At 39.8% G+C, this 17,576-nt stretch overlaps 1 protein-coding gene across 1 annotated transcript in view; it reads left to right on the forward strand.

The window, feature by feature from the left end:
• Positions 1 to 17,576, forward strand: part of POLA1 (DNA polymerase alpha 1, catalytic subunit) — a 299,688-nt gene that overhangs the window by 227,667 nt on the left and 54,445 nt on the right. Inside the window, exon 36 of the mRNA XM_047844422.1 lies at positions 1,943 to 2,039. Coding sequence (XP_047700378.1) covers positions 1,943 to 2,039 — 97 coding nt within the window. The remainder of the gene's footprint in view (positions 1 to 1,942; positions 2,040 to 17,576) is intronic.

Consider the following 17,576-nt stretch of genomic DNA (forward strand, 5'->3'; position numbering starts at 1 on the left):
ACAATACATTATCAAAACAAACTATTATGAAGGAGGTAATTTCAGTGTTCTATTCAACCTGCAGCATGTGTGCAGTCAGGGAGATGTGTACCAGCAATTACTGCTGAATCTAAAAAACTAAACAAATAACTTAATCGCTGTCGTCCTCCTTTTTTTTCCCCCCAGGAAGCAGTAATCAGGATTCGCTAAAAATAACTGGTGTATAATAGTATAATGATGATGCATATTGTAGAATAGCTAATAAGAAATAAAATAGGCTTCTAGGTGTATACTTTTTAAAATAGGTTCAGGTAAAGAAAGAGATAGTTGTGGAAGGAGTGGACACAAAAAGAGACAGTAGCCCTGGCTGATGATGAATAGCTCCATGTCGGTTATTCCTGCAGTCTAATATTTATAGATACCCTTTCCAATGGCCAAAGAAGTTTAAAATACACTAAATTTAGTAACAGACTTTATAATGCAGTGAACGGGAAGGTCAGTCATTGAGCTCTAATAAGTGAATGTCAGTCACTTCTGTGCCAAGTTGAGTTGACTGTGGTTTTTCATCATTGATAGTGAGCTAGGATCCTTGGATCTAATACTTGGTTACCCAAGAGAGTTCCTTCAAAAGTAATGCTGTTTCCATATCCAATTGTGGATAGTGATTTTCCTGAGGTTCCTACTGGCATGCTCATCTGTGGGCACCCCTGGACCCAGCTGCATGGATTGTACAAATGGCTTGCTTGTCGTGGTCATTCTTGGATTAATTCATTCAGCCAACATCTATCTATAGAGTGCTTACGGTGTTAGTTAGCCGTATGTATGTTTGTCACTGGTGCCGAATCTGGTGCATGATAAGCGCTGATTCGATATGGGTTGGATTTCATGTTCGTCTGAGGCAGCAAACAAGAGCTGGTAATGTGTTTGTCATTTGAGCTTCTCTCATTTGAGAAGTTCCGAGGGTTCATTTGTTTCACCTCGGTAGGACACCCCCACCCCCAGAGAAGACACCAAAGCTCTAGTACATTGTCCTTCAGCATGAGGGTTTCTTTCCCAAGTGTCTTACTTCATAGGAAGAAGGAAAGAGAGTTCCTAGGGCAGTTGATCTTAAATAAATAGGAGTGCATTTGAATGTGACTCACCACATAATTCTTACTTCGGTTGTTGAATTGGCTGCATGTGTTTTTCCCCACATAGGGTGGGATACAGTCGCTTAGGAGAGTACCCAGTTTCTCTAGATACCCTGGGGAATATCAGTGTTCATTATATATTTGCTGAATGAATAGTAGTAGTTCGGGCACATCTCCTATGATCTGTTGAGTTAGAACTTGCCAAGGTCACTAAACATTTGTTTTGACATGGGTGGGCTGAAAAACCTTGGTTATTTCATTTCACCTGGTATTTCTGAGGTCATACGTTGCCCACTCAGGACTAGCACAGAACAAGCGGTCAAGGTGTTCCTGATGTCTACACCATGTCATGTCTGTGAGCCAGTCCCTGCCAAAGGCCTTAGATTTCCACCACAAGTCATAAAATTGGGCTCATAGTTTAGCAGTGTATGTTAAACGATTTGCAGAAATTGTTTAACTTCTTGCTACCATGGACAGGTCCCAGTTAGGAAGCACAGTACCACTTTTCCCAATTAACAGTGCAAATTGTAAAGGGTGCATAGGAATTTGCAATTTGACAAAATCAGTTTTTTGACAGCAGGGGCAATCAGTCTGCAGCTTCGCAAGTAGTAATCTGTGATCGAAGTGGCAGGATTTATTCTGAATTATGAAAGGTATGTATGCTATATGAGGGGGACTAGTCATTAGTATGATTCTCTCCTTATTCACCTCCCCTTGTTTAAAACAAGCTACTTGATATAGAAGTCAGAAGTACGGAATACACTCTGTTGCGAGTGATCTCTGTCGCTGCCCTCGCCAGTAGTAGTATTCATTTATTTTCTGTTCTATTGCAGTATTCTGACAAGTCCCTGTACACCCAGCTGTGCTTTTACCGGTACATTTTTGATGCGGACTGTGCACTGGAGAAACTTATTACCGATCATGAGAAAGGTACGTTAAAATACTGTAATTACCGTTGAGTTTAAAGTGGAAATTTGCATCATAAAAGCCAGACCTACTGTCAGGCTGTTCACGCAGCATCACACCGCTGTCTCAGAAGCAGGCCGTGGGGGCCCTTGTGAGCACAGGCTTCCCCTGCATGAGGGGCGGCGGTGTAGGAATCCCCGGCTTTGGTCCCCACAGCCTGTCTCACATTGTTCTCTATTAAAGCAGGGCTTTGGGGGAGGAACATTACAAAAAGGACTCTTTAAATGCTATATTTTGAAAATGCTATTTTCTATAGAGTTTAGTAATTGTAATAAAGTAAGCATAGGCAACGTGATCATTGGACCTACAAAAACCAGACATTACCACAAAAAAATAGACCTGGAGTGTGTCTCTGCTGTTCACTAAAAGCCTAGGTTCATTTTGAAAGAGAGGCATGGGGTGGAGTTCTTTTATTGACTCCATCCTAAGAGTGCATATCTGCGCCTTCGCCCAGATGATCGGGTGCTGCCTGTAACCCTCACACAAGACTTTCAGGCACTGTGGGGCTTAATGGGTCTGGGAAAAGCTTTGTTACATAACAGAGTATTTGAAAATGTCGTGACAAGTGCATGGGTTTTTTTTCTCCTACCTAAAAATCACATTGACAACTTTTTTATTACCTGTAAAAAATAAAAAAGGCAAATTTACACATTTTTCATATTAGTTACCTACAGAGTGTTTATGTTGTTTGTCAGTGAATATCAGTTCAACATTTTGTTGGTCGGTATTAAGGCCGGAGGTAACCTTAAGGACATAAAGAAACCTGCTAATACTGCTGGATTTCCTCACATAAGAATCCCCATGCTGCCCTTGATTTGGTCTTAACTGTTTTCAGTTCTAGTCTTAATTGACCAGTTTTTCCATCTACAAGATAGGCTAACAGTTAACAAAAATTTTTTTATGTTTATTTATTTTTGAGAGAGAGAGACAGACTGCAAACAGGGGAGGGGCAGAGAGAGAGGGAGACACAGAATCTGAAGCAGGCTCCAGGCTCTGAGCTGTCAGCACAGAGCCCCACATGGGGCTCGAACCCACGAACCGTGAGACCATGACCTGAGCCGAAGTTAGACACTTAACTGACTGAGTCACCCAGGTGCCCCAAGCTAACAATTATTTTTAAAAGGTCTGATTTACTTGGTTTTGCTGTCCTTGGATATGAAACGGTATACTGACTGATGGAGGAAGTTGGTTTGGAAATTAGTATCTTGTTTTTAGATGTTCACCAAGTACTTGGACTATCTCCACAGCATATTTTCAGTGACTGTAAAATTTATGTAATGCGGAAAAAAGTTCCTTCTGTTCATTAGTAACTGGGTTTTTGAACTTCCATTTGTGGCTCATGTTTAGCCCCTGTTTACTTGCAGTATCATTAATAGCTGTTTCTCTTTTACCCCTAAGGACCTTTCCTTAAAGGCATTGTGAGTTGAAAGAATTAAGTACTGATTCTCTGATGAGTACAGTGTGTGTTTCTATCTGGTTTGTTACCTCTTTCCGGGTATTACTATGTTAGAACTTGTTCCCCCTTTACTTCTATCTGAATCTAGCCATTTCAGATTGTTCCCTAGATGTTCTTAGACTCCAAAGGGATGGGGCTGAAATAGTCTTTCATGATAAGCAGTTTTCAAAAGTCTGTTGGCTCTTAGAGACATGTAGGAGTGATGTGGAAAGTCACTGGAGACTTACTGTGGCTTTTTAGAGAACGTCAAGGAGTGGTACATTGCTCTTCCAGAAAAACAAGGAGTAGAATAGCTGCTTAGAAGCTTCTTGCTTGGCAAAAGGGGAGAGGTGTTGACAGAATCTGTACCGTCACACAATTTACTGCAGTTCTATTTCACAAGTTTAAGAGTTGGGACACTTTTTGTTGTCATTTGCTTCTAATAAGTACACTATCCAGGAGGTCAAGGTCAAAACGGCACTAAGTGTGAGTTACTGATGGGTTCTTGTACATGTCAGATGGCTAACGAAAATAAGATAAGAGAAGGATTTTAAGTCTGTGTGTCACAGGAGAAACTTTGTGAAATGTTCCTAGAACCTTTTGTTTTACTTACAGAATTTTAATTATGAAACTATTTTTCCTTTTAGCTTCCTTCTTGTTTATTATTCATAAATTGTGCTTTAGGAATGAGTGGATGAGCTGAAATTTACCTGCTCAGGGCGTTTTCAGATCCCTCAGTAATGTTAAGAGGTATTAGGGTATTTGTCAGTAGGGGGTATAAACTAAGACGCTGAGTCATGCTTATCTGTATTCCAAGATGACTTTCCTGGTAAGTCATGTTTGATAAGCTCTCTCTGAAGAGTCACCTAGGGGCTTCACCCAGAGATTCTGATTCAGAAGGTGGGGGGTAGAGTTTAGGAAGCTCCATATTTTAGAACGCCCCCCCCCCAAACAATTCTCACGTGCAGCCACGTTTGAAAACCTCTGTCCTGCTCACTCTGAAAACATCATCTGGATGGTTTCTAAATAAGAGAATTTGAATCCAAGTTGTAGTCCATGGGGAACAAGTGGAGAAGGAGTCATACAATCCATAGGCTAATAATTAGAGGAAACGTTTGTAAGTGTACGTTAATGTGACCTATAAAAAATTCACTTCTCACTGTATCAGTAGTGTGAAATACTCTGTTCTGATTTGCTGTTCAAGGGAGACTTGCTATAAAAACGAATTGGCAATCTGTGGGATCCAGAGGGCAAACATATTGACCCAGTTTGGACCAAGGCCAGAACTGCGGTAGATGTTAACATCAAAAGTCTTGTGAAAAGTGACAGTCACTACACACAGTTGTGTTGAGAATGGAGTCTAAGTATTGTCTGTCCGCACACAACCCTGGAACTAGCATGTGAAATCTGTACTGTAGACTCTTCTTTGCACCGTTTCCTTCTCTAAGATTGTCTTACCATTTCCATTTGTAAAGCCCATAGGTCTTAAGGGTTGTAACTGGATGGTGGTTCTAATGTTTGTTTGAAACATGGCCATTTGACTTGGAAAAGTCACAAAGTATTTGAGTTTATTTTTGTGGTGAAAAGTGGCTCTTGTCACAGCTTTTTCCTGTGCTTTGCTTTCAAACAAAGGTTTCCAGGCCGTTAGTCCATAATGTGAATTAACCCCATTTGGTACTTTTCCTTACCTTTAAAATGCTAAAGGACTGTTATTCACTTTGGTGAAGTGTTTACTGCATATTCACTGTAACTACATGACATTTTTAAAAATCTTATTTCTGTAGGACTTTGCCGTTATTATTGTAACTGCTCCAGAATGTACACAGATGGCATAATAGAGCCAGAGAAAGTTTTAGAGGAACATAGTGGCAATAGATGAGGTAAAACTCCCGTTTCCACCATGGCATCACTAAATGGTCCCATTTGACTGCCTCATCCCATGGGGCCTTGACCTGAGTAGGGATAAGTGGAACCATTTGGGGGAGACGTGAATTCATTCACATCTTGTCCCAATTGTCTAAATTAAGTTTGCTTAAAAATGCGAGAACATGGGGCACCCGGGTGGCTCAGTTGGTTAAGTGTCCAACTTCGGCTCAGGTCATGATCTCACAGTTCGTGGGTTCAAGCCCCGCATCGGGCTCTGTGCTGACAGCTCGGAGCCTGGAGCCTGCTTCGGATTCTGTGTCTCCCTCTCTATCTGCCCCTCCCCCACTCGCACTCTGCCTCTGTCTCATAAATAAATAAACATTTAAAAAAATTAAAAACAAAATGCGAGAACAGAGAGAGTCTCTTAGTTTTCTCACCTGAGCTTTTTTATTTCGTTTATTCAGCAATGGTAAAAACAGTACGTACATATTTTCCTTTATGTGTTGAGGGCCATCCCCGATGTCAAAGGAACTAAGATGGCCAATGTTCCCTGCCCTGGAGGAGCTTAGAGTCCATTGTAGACAGATTCAGCAGCAAAGTATGATAAACTCCCAATCTGGCCAGATTAGGATTATTACAGAAGCAAAGGATGGGAGCCACTACTTGCCTTTGTTTTTGGTAGATTCATTGTTAAGGGAGTTTTAGCTTCACAGCAAAATTGAACGGAAGGTACAGAGATTTCCCATGTATGTACCCACTGCTCCCACACATGCACAGCCTCCCTCATCGTCAACATCCCCCACCAAAGTGGCACATTTGTTACATCTGATGAAGCTGCACCGACACAGCATTATCGTCTACCTTAGGGTTCACTCATGGTGTTGGACATTGGTTGGACAAATCTGTGACGTGTTTCCACCATTATAGTATCCTAGTGTCGTTTCGCTGCTCCTCAATCCTCTGTGCTCACCCTCATCGTCCCTCCCTCCCCACTAACCCCTGGCAAGCACTGATCTTTTTGCTGTCTTTATAGTTTTCACTTTCCAGAACATCATGTATTTGGCATCATAGAGTATGTAGCCTTTTCGGATTGACTTCTTCCACTTAGTAAGATGCATTTTAAGTTTCGTCTGTGTCTTTTCATGACTTGATAGTTCATTTTTTAGTGCTGGATAATACTCCTTTATTTGGATGTACCACATTTTACGTATCGATTCACCTACTGAGGGACACTTTGGTTTCCAAGTTTTGGCAGTTCTGAGTAAAGCTGTTATAAACATTCGTATGCAGGTTTTTATATAGACATAAGTTTTCAATTCCTTTGGGTAAATCCTAAATGCCAGGGAGCATGACTGCCGGCTTATATGGTAAGAGCATGTTTAGTTTTGTATAAGAAACTTACTTCCAGAGTGGCTCTACCATTTTGCATTCCCACTACCAGTAAATGAGAGTTCCTGCTGCTCCACATCCTCACCAACATTTGGTATTGTCAGTGTTCTGGGTTTTGGCCAAGCTAATAGATGTGTAGTGGTATCTCATTGTTGCAAGTTGCATTTCCCTGATGACATATGATATGGAGCGTCTTTTCATACGCTTATTTGCCATTTGTATATCTTCTTTGATGAGGTGTCTTTGGCTCACTTTTTAATTAAGTTGCTTGTTTTTTATTGTTGTGTTTTAAGGGTTCTTTGTATATTTCAGATAATGGTCCTTTATCAGATATGTCTTTTGTAAATATTTGCTCCCATTGTGTGACTTTTCGTTTCATTCTCTTGAGCACTAATTGCCTTTTCACGTTAGTGTTTGAAGAGCAAAATAAAACTTTTTTTCTGTTTCTCTGCTCTTCCCGGATGCTTATCTTCTCTCACTCTCTGTCAGCTATTTGTAATAGGATGCTGTATTAGTCTGCAATGCCTGCCGTAACAAGGTACCACAGACTGGGTGGCATAAACACAAATCTATTTCCTGCCAGTCCTGGAGGCTAGAATCCTGAAATCAAGGTGTCAGCAGGCTTGTTTTTTTCTGAGGCCTCTCTCTGTGGTTTGTAGATGGCCATCTTCTCCCTGTCTTCGCGTGGTCTTCCCTCTGTATGTATCTGTGTCCTAATCTCCTTTTCTTAAACGACCAGTCAGTCCTCTTGGCTTAGGGCCCACCCGGGTGACTTCATTTTAACATAATTGCCTCGTTAAAAGCCCTGTCTCCAAATATAGTCATATTTTCAGGTACGGGGTGTTAGGATTTTGAACTCCCCCTCCCAGTTTATTTGGCGGGGGGGGAAGCACAATTCAGCCAGTAATGGATGACCTTCTTGGTGAATTTTTCCATAAATCCCTTTCAATCTATTGGGTTTGTCTCTGTCAGAATTGAAACACCAGGATTTAGGACTCCGTTGAAGAAAGGAATTGGAGCTAAGTATAAAGGGTTAGCGCCAAGAAGCCGCTGTGACCGTAACCTTATGAAAAGGCTTCTTTAGGGAAGCCCAGTTTCTCAATGGAGTCTCTTTAGGCCTAGAAGGACCGTTCTTCAGGTCACCCCTGTTTCTTGCCAATGGATGTGGGCGGCCACAGCCTGTCAGGGTTGCTTTTCTCCTCTCTCCTGTCAGCCAGGTGAAATCTCACACGCATTTACCTTCTCATGGTCCTCTCATGACAGCCCTGTGAGGTGACCATGGGTCGTCCTCCATTACATTGATGAAGAAACTGAGTTCTGTAAAGCAAGCTTCGTTCCTTCACATTCCCACAGCACCCTTTAAGTGCCCTTCTCACAGGACTTGCCCTGAATTGTTTTGACTTTCTCTTTCACTGAGTTCATTGAGGCAGAGGGTCGTCTCTTGCTTACCTCACTTTGCACACTGGAGCCAGCTCACTAAATTTATGTTGAATGAATTCTTAGTAGAAAATAAGACCACACAAGGAGTTTCAAGGATTTTGGATCAGTTAGTCCTCGGAAGCAATTCTGTCCATAATAGAGGGTAGTTAGTGTGCGTTAAAAATTCTAGATCCTCCTATATTGCTTGGCTTGACTCAGGTGTGCCATAAATTAATGTAACTGAAGTTCCTTGACATTTCCAGATTTCATATCTGTCGTTCAGCTCTTTGCCAGTTTTGCTGAAGACAAGTGACACTGTAGCTCTCATTTTGCTGATGACAAAAGAATTTTGATGACAAAATCAAAAGAATATCAAGTCACTTAACTAGTGAGTGAGCCAGACTGACTATTCCCTCACCCACACTGCCACAGGGTCCTGTTCTTTGCTCACCCTCAGCTAAATAGTTAGATTTATGAAGTGTAGTAATAATTGTATTACTTCACAGAGAATGGACACCCAAAAGAGAGACAACAGCTAGTACTGAAAAGTGAAGGAATCTAAAGAAGTGATATAGGTTTTTTTAGTGAGAAAATTAGAGTTTTATGGAAGAAATTACATGCTTTACTGTCTTTGGGAGTTTGGAGATTTCTCAGGGTCCCCTTTCAATGTTAAGAACTTGCCTTATTTTCCCAAACTTTGAAAGCAGAAGAGTTTTATCGTTGCTGGAAGTACAGAAATAAAAGTAGCAAAGAGCCCCTGGAGTCCTCTCTAAGCCATTCGTGGTTCGAGAATTTACTTTGTTAAATCCTAGCAAGGCATTAAAAAGAAGCCTGTGTCAGAGAGACTGGTCCAGTTCTTCTTATATCACTTTTTAAATTTATTTTTTATTATTTTTTATTGTTTTATTTACTTTTGAGAGAGAGAGCATGAGCAGGGGAGGGGCAGAGAGAGAGGGAGAGAGAGAACCTGTAGTGGGCTCTGTGCTGACAACAGAGAGCCCGATGCAGGGCTTGAACCCATGAACTGTGAGATCATGACCTGAGGTGAAGTCAGACGCTCAAGCAACTGAGCCACCCAGGTGCCCCTTTTGTCACTTTTTTAAGTCCGTGGGTTATCCTCCTGAAAAAATTCTTGTCACATTTTAGAAATGAGCCTTTCTGGGGCACCTGGGTGGCTCAGTCAGTTGAGCATCTGACTTTGGCTCAGGTCATAATCTCATGGTCTGTGAGTTTGAGCCCCGCATCGGGCTCTGTGCTTATAGCACAGAGCCTGGAGCCTGCTTCAGATCCCGTGTCGCCCTCTCTCTCTTCCCCTCCCCCGTTCACGCTCTGTCTGTCTCTCTCTCTCTCTCTCTCTCTCTCTCTCTCAAAAATCAGTGAGCTTTAAAAAAAAAAAAGAAATGAGCCTTTTCTCTGTTTTTAACAGGTGAAGCACACAGAACAGTTCACTCCTACCAGGTACATGCAAAAGTAAAGGTAGAAGTTCGTTTAAGCTCCCATTCACCCTCTTTTAAATTATATTTTTTGTAATTGTGAAAAACAATTTTTTATAAAAATAGATTTTGAAATGGGTAACTTACAAACTCCATTTTCCTTTTGTTTCATTTTCTTACAAATAAAAAATGACCTGGGGCACCCGGGTGGATCAATCAGTTAAGTGTCCAACTTTGGCTCAGCTCATGATCTCATGGCTTGTGAGTTCGAGCCCTGCATTGGGCTCTCTGCTGTCAGCACAGAGCTCGTGTCAGATCCTCTGTCCCCGTCTCTTTCTGCCCCTCCCCCACTCACAGTCTCTTCCTCTCTCTCAAAAATAAACATTAAAAAAAAAAACAAAAAATGAGCCACGTTTTGTTTTGTTTTTTAAACTATTCTTTTAATTAATTTAAGTGAACTTTTATCTTAGGAAACTAATGTGGCAATTCACAACATAGTTAGCTATCTGTTTATGAGTAGGGGGTGATCGTAGAAGCACTTAAAAATTTTGATAATAGAAAAAGTGGTCCATAGAACCCTGACTTTCTGAGGGGGGTTGTTGCTGATGTTACTAGACATTACATAGTTTTAATCTTTAATGATTTAGGGAAACACTAACAATATCATGTTTAAGTCCAACAGTATGTAGCCATTATGATACTAATTTGTTGTTTGTATGCAAGGTGGAAAAATTACTAAGAAACACTGGAGTTGTTTACAGTTGTCATCTCTCTGTGGATTGTAGGTAATATTTATTTTCTCCTTTATACTTGTATATACGTTCTAAATTATACCATCTGAGCATGTACTGCTTTTATAGCAAGAAACAAATTATAAACCCTGAAATTTTACAAATAAATATTTTACAGAACTTGAAATAATTATTGCACTGATTTAGCAGTTGAGGGAGAAAATAACCTACAGAAGAACCCAAATCAGCTTGTTCTCTGTTCATTTTTTTCCCAAGTCAAACCGAAGACCTTGTTACTCAAAATGTGATCAGTATACCAGCAGCATAGGCATCACCTGGAACCTTGTTAGAAATGCAAAATATCAGGTCCTCCGCAGACCTTCTGCTACCGCATCTGCATTTTAACAAGATTCCCAGGTGATTCCTAGGCATATTAAACTTTGATAAGCACTGATTCAAGTCGGAACAACTAAAGCCTACTTCCTTTTTATTCATCCATTGATTAGGGCCATCCTTTTGGCAAAATTTTCAAATGACAAGTATGCAGACTTCCTTCCAAGAAGGCCTACCCAGGTTTCAGGTAGAATTGGTAGGACAGCCTGGTCTTTTGAAATACATTTTATAATTAAGCTTCAAAATGTAGCGCTCCCCCCCCCCCCCCGCCCCAGGGCAGGGGGGGGGGGGCAAGAAAGCATGAGTTCTTCCACTTTGTTTCTTACCTAAGTGAGAAGAAAAGTAAAGGAGAAGTAAACCAAGGTTTTGAAAATGGCTTGCATCTTCTCAAGATCAGTGGCTTACAAGGAAAGAACTAGAATACAGTCCTACCCCCACTTCGTGTAAGCGCCGCTCTGTATGTGCCCGAAGTTTTACCAAGTCACCACGTTCTTGGCCTCATTACAACATTGATCTGGCACCTTTGGAAAGACTTCAGGGAATTGAACTAGAATTTTTTTGACTTGAAAAACAAGATTCCATTTCTTATATTTTGCGACTAAAAGGTTTACTTGGGAATTTGCTTTTCCTTATGTTGCTGACTTTTCTATTTTTTATGCTCACTGCGAGAATGACAACATTGTTATTTTCCAATGGCAGCATGGAGCTTCAGACTGCTTTGTTTTTTCTCTCACAGTACTGCCTATTTTGTTTTTGCTTTGCTTTTTAACTAAAGATGACTTTGCAACGTGACAGAAAAGAAACTCCATTTCCCAGTGAATTGTCACCATAGTTGCTTTGCCCATAAGTGGAGGTGTCTTGTCTCTGTACATTTTCTGTCATCCTCTTTAGGATAGCTCAAGTACTATATGAATGTTGCCATATATTTGAGCAGCAAACTTCCGGATTCTAATAACATTCCTTTTCTTTGAACGCATTTCTGTAAATATGCACTCCACTTTCACACTTTTATGTCCATATGGACTTACAGGCATGCTATGATAAGAGATATGTTATTAGTTTTATAAAATCCTTTCCTTTTACATCTTTTCAATGGGCAGGCTTCTGGTCTCTTTTGTAGTCAAAGTACTGCAAAAATGAGGGGCGCCGTTGTTGCATCTCTGTGACAGTTCTGTTGTTGATGGTTCTCATTTGCAAAACGTATTGTCCTTTTTCGTAGTGCTGAGAGTAGGGAAAACCTGGTAAGATTTTTTTCATGTACTTTTAAAATATATACTTCTATCACCGATGAGAGAAAAAATATTAAACGATTTTCAGGCAGTTAGACCATAATATGAGCTAATCACTTTATTTTGAAGAAAAGTATTTTTAAACAGTTGAGCTAGCGAATTTACTTTTAAAATGTATTGTGCTTACACAGTAGATGGTTTTATTTCCATGATGTTTTTTACTACATAATTATACATCTTAATTACGTAATTACTATCATAATTATTATGTAATTGCATGTACTTCCACTAATTACAAAATCAGGAAGTGTAATTATCTAGTAAAAACTTTATGAAATTTCATGCACTAAAAATTATTTACAAGGCTACTGCAGTGGTCTCCTGGAAGGCTTCCCATGCTTAGTCTTAGTCCTGAGTTTAGAACTTGAACACACAGGCCAGGACAAGAAAGACAATTACAGACAGACCCAACACGAAACTGAGTATTGTGATAGAGGTAAGATGGCCTTTGTTTCTTAGGAGTTAAAGCCAGGGAACATTTTAATTTCCTTGTAATGATGCAGCTATAAAAATAGCATCTTATGTTTGAGGTCAGTATCACAAAAACTGTCACCGGTAAGGACAGGTTTTTTCCTTAGGAAAGAATTGATTAATAGAATTGAGAATCAAGGAATTCAGATTACCGAACAGCCAGGCCTTCTATGATTCTATAATGTGAATGGCTTGTTTAGCTGTCCTTCAAAGAAAAATAGTAATAATACCGTTGTTATTATTTAAAATTATTTCTTTAGTTTGAAGAGGGCTTTTTTTTTTTTTACTAGTTGGTGTTTATATTTACTGAAATAGGAGAAAACATATCAAAAGAGCATAATCTTTTTCTACCACTGCTTGATGTCAAAAGCAGCTTATGAGACGTAAACACATACGCACAAACATGTAACATCAGACCCTAAATAAAGACAGAAGGTTTAATTCAATAAAGCTATGATGACTTTACCATTCAAAACGACATATAAATTGCACAGTGAAACAATAGTCATGACAGCAAATTAGATATGACATCTAAATTACACTACAAAGAGAAATCCCAGAACCATTTTTGGTCTGTAGGAGTCTGTTTTAGCCCAGGTTTAAAACCCAGTCTAGAGACTGCTTTATTGTCTTAAGTAGGATAATGTTGTAGAAGACTAATTGGAGGTTGGTTGAATTAATTGCAGATTAATTAGGAGGAAGGGCTTAGAATACTCATGGCAGAGAAGGGAGTAGATCCTTTAAGTGTCAAGATAGGATGTACTATAAGTTTCAGGAGTATTAAATTATCAGTATTTGTGTAACATCTCTAAACTATTATAGCATGACTTAAAGCACTTAGGGTTAGATATAGTTATACTAAACGTTCCCCTCAAAATTAGTGCTTTTCACTGGAAATGTATTGCAACAGCTACTTACAGTATAACAGTTTACTTCTTCTTAAAAGAAGACTTCAACATTAAATAAAAGGTCTCTAGTCTTAGAAGCAGATGACATTTTTTTTTTCTTAAATCTTTCTAAAGAAGCACTCTGCGGTTTTATCAGTTATTGACTTTGTGACCTTTTTATACCAGCTCAAATTTGTGATGAATGTGAGTTTAAAAAAAAAAAAGTCAGTGAAGAGATCAGAAAACAGCAGCCCCACTTACTTCAAATAAATTAGAGGATATATAGTCGTCCAGAATTGCTTCATGCTCTCAGAGAAATTTGGGACTTAAGTAGATTTGGTCTGACTTGTGTTATTTTTAAATTGCATGCTCTTTTCCTCTTGGACATCTTCTTTGCTTATTTACCTAGCCCTGAATCTAATGCCTTCATCATTTCTTCCTTGCCTTAACTCGGTTGTGGTAACATTTCTTCTCAGAAGGGTTTACACTCCCTCCAGTGGGACAGGAATGACCTCTGAGAGCATCTTCTTAGTCTCTTATTTGGGTTTTGGTTATTACCAATTGCGTGTGCCATACCAGAACAGTCTTTAACAGTTAAAAGTTAAGTGTTTTTGCTTAGTCCTTTTACCTTTCTGACCACAGTGAAGATTTAATTTTTAAAACAACTTAATGCTTAAATTGACTGGGTGGTTTTGTTATGCTTTGCTTCCCTAAAATGGGCATATGTTTTCGTGACCCTCTGTCGTTCTTTAAAATTTTCATAATTGTCTAAAGGAAGCAACCCTAACTTTGGAAATTTAACTGTGCCCTTGTGATGGCTTTAGTTACCCAGTAGCCCCACGCCCAGATCTGGTGTTGATTTGCACATGATTAGTCAGTGCTCATGTATTATTTTATGCTGTACTATCATGTCCATATAATAGGTGCTACCCCTCAAATACAGGGAAAACCAATCATCACTTTGACTCATTCTTAGACAAGTCCTTCCTGTAGTTGTTACAAATTTATTCACATCCATCAGCATTCTCTTACCTTGTGGCTGATAGGACAGTGGCTAGACAGAATTAATAGCTGGTCACTAAGCCCAATTGAGTTAACACTGATTTCATTCTCCTTAGGTCAAGGCCCTGGGAAATCTTTTTCCCCCTTGGTCTGTGAGCCCTGCTAGTCTTAGCACCATCCCTTAGAGCTTAAGGCTTAAACCAGCTGTGCTCACAAAAAGATTGGTTTGCTGGCTAATTTTAGACCCTGGTGTGCTTTGCTTGTTTTAAGAAATTATTGTAGAAACCGGACTCACAAATAAGATCATAAACCCAGGTCTGTGTATAAGTCTGGTTTTCTCGGTTTCTCTCTTCTTCGCACCCCCCCCCCCCTCAAAATTCATTCAGTAAATGTTGGGTCTCTACCTTGTGTGATATGTAAAGCGCACAAGTGTAAGACCAGGGTCCTGCTTTAGAGGTAATAATACTTGTGATCCTTTTCTTATTCATGTATTCGCCCTCTAAACATCTACTTTTTGTAGAGCTTTACTTGTTATGGAGAACTTTCACATCCCTTATTTTTACCTTTCCCATTAGATGGGATAGTTGACAATTTTTCCAATGAGAAAACAACCTCAAATTAATGACATGACCCTCCTGAGGTAGCAAAGCTGAGGAGTGTGAGAGCCCACTGTTCTTTCTGCTGGGTCACAGCTGCCCTATTCTCAGTCTAGGTGAGAAACTTCAGCCTGAAGGCAAATGACTACTCCATGGGAGTGGTCAGGAAAGGTTCCGGGAGGAGATGGAACGTGACCTCAGCCTCAAAGAGTGGGTGACAGTAACACCCACAGATGTAGGCACGTATTTGGAGACTAAGTTTTGTATTTCTGGCTTTTCTTTAAATACTCTATTGCTTATCCTGCTTTTATAAATTAAAGAATATCGTTTGACAAATGCATGATGATTTTAAAACATATCTACATTGGACATTTGGTCAAAAAGTGTTGATTAAGGGACGCCTGGGTGGCTCAGTCGGTTGAGTGTCCCACTCTTGATTTCGGCCCAGGTCATGATCTCACAGTTCATGAGATCGATCCCCACAGCAGGCTCCACTCTATCAGCGGATACCTCTCCCCCCACCTCCAAGTTCGTTCTCTCTCTCCCTCTCAAAATAACGAAACTTTTTTAAAAAGCACTTATTAAGAGGCTGGTTTATGTGAAGCTTTAAGCTCAAGGCTGAAAGCTGGGAGGCTCTTATCTCTTCACTCCCCACTATAACCACTGGTGGTGCTCTGAAAGAAGCTGACTCCATCCTGTAGGATACATCTGTCAGAAGTGTATCAAAATGTTTTCCTGTCTTAAATAATTTAACTCAGAATATAATAATGTAAGTATTTTGACATGAAAATGTTACATACTGTGATATATCCACTTATCTTAAAACAGATGTCTTTAACTTTGAAAGAAAGAGGTATGGTAAGACAAAACAAAACAGAAATAGGCATTAAAAGAGCTGAATGACAAACTGAACTAGTTTTATTTAGAAGAGAAAACTAAAGTCCTATTAACATTATGACCATAGAATATAAAAACGTTTTACTTGAAGCGTGATTATTATTATTTTTTTTTTACTATCATCATGGTGCACGTTTAGACACGTGCAGGACTTGTTCGTAAAGGACGTGTTTGCTGCTGAAATTCCTATTTTATTGGTGTATTATATATTGTCTTACAAAAAATTTGTAGATGCTAATAAGTCAGTAAAATCCAAGATGAAAGAGAGGGTCTGCACCTGAGCCTGTGTTCAGAAAATTATTCAGCAGAGCATGCTTTGGTCTCTTAGTGAAAGCTTTATCACATTTAACAAATGTGCCACAGTAAATTTATTAGTATGCTACAAAGAAATTTTCAAAATAATTAAGACTAAACTACACTTGTCAAAATAAATGAATGAAATACAATTTTGAATCATCTTTCTTCACTTATTGCTCATTTGCATAATTCAGTAACTTACACAGGAGTCTTTCAGTCATTGGTGTGAATTAGCAAGGTTCCGCTATTCCTTGTTGTACGGGTGGGAATTATGCTACCACGTAATTAGCTATTCCAGACATGGACTAACGGGAAATACCAAAGGGCATAGCAAAATCTAAAGAGACAAGGCAGGGAATCTAAAGACAAGAGACAATCAAAGACACCCAACAAACTCAAGCTGGTAGACCACAGGGAATTTTGAATGAAGCCTCTTAATTTATTTTGAGAATAAGAAATCAGTAGTATGAGAGAAATCTCAACAAGATTAGCTGACTAAGCCTACTTAAAAAAAATCTCTCTATAGTGCATGGTGCGCCAGGTTAACCACTCCTGTTTGTTAGTCTGTATACAGCTCAACAAATAGCCGGCAGAGCCTTTCATGGGTATATAGTGGCTTTCCATTGAGGTTTTCACTCTTTGAAGGAGGTCGTTTATACCAATGAGATCTGTAGATGCAAATTGCTTTCTCTATATGTGAGGGGTCAGTCCTTTCACAGCCGACTTGCTCATCTCTTTTATAGAGGTATTCTTATTTTTCTACTGCTCCTAAAGGAATGATGTTAATCACACACCCCACCATTCCCCCCCCCCCCCCCCCCCCCCCGCCGACACACAACACAACTTAGCATCCAAATCTTTTCCCTCCAGCTCTGTGAAACTTTGTGTGCTGATCTTTAAGAACAAAACAAGCTGTTGGCAGTGGCATTTACCCCTGAATTAGGAAGCTTTTTCCTTCTTTCTACCTGGAATATTATTTTTTTAGGTTTGCCTCTCTTTTTCACCTGATTCTAAGGAAATACCTTTCTCATTGCAGCAGAGTATCACTGTAACATGCTGGGGCGCGTGGGAAATCTTGAAAGCAGTGTCCTAGAGTGTGTTTTCACTTTGGCTCCCAAATGATACAAGCTCATAGGAACTAGAGGAGCAGAGAAGTGAAGAGATCAATTGAAGGGTTAGCTGGGACAACGTAGCTTCTGATCCCGTTACTGAAGGGGAGGGAAAGATACAATGTTTGTCTTTTGCCTAGGTTTTTAAAGAATCATGCAAACACTCATAGGTTTTAGCCTATAATGTTCCAGAACATTAGGAAGAAGGGGTTTCAGGCACACTGTATGAGCACTCTGTGAATATTCGTTGTTTCCTTCTTTGCTCCGGTCTTTCCATCTTGCCTTCC

The sequence above is a fragment of the Prionailurus viverrinus genome, chromosome X, assembly GCF_022837055.1.
Source record: "Prionailurus viverrinus isolate Anna chromosome X, UM_Priviv_1.0, whole genome shotgun sequence".
NCBI classification, from domain to species: Eukaryota; Metazoa; Chordata; class Mammalia; order Carnivora; family Felidae; genus Prionailurus; species Prionailurus viverrinus.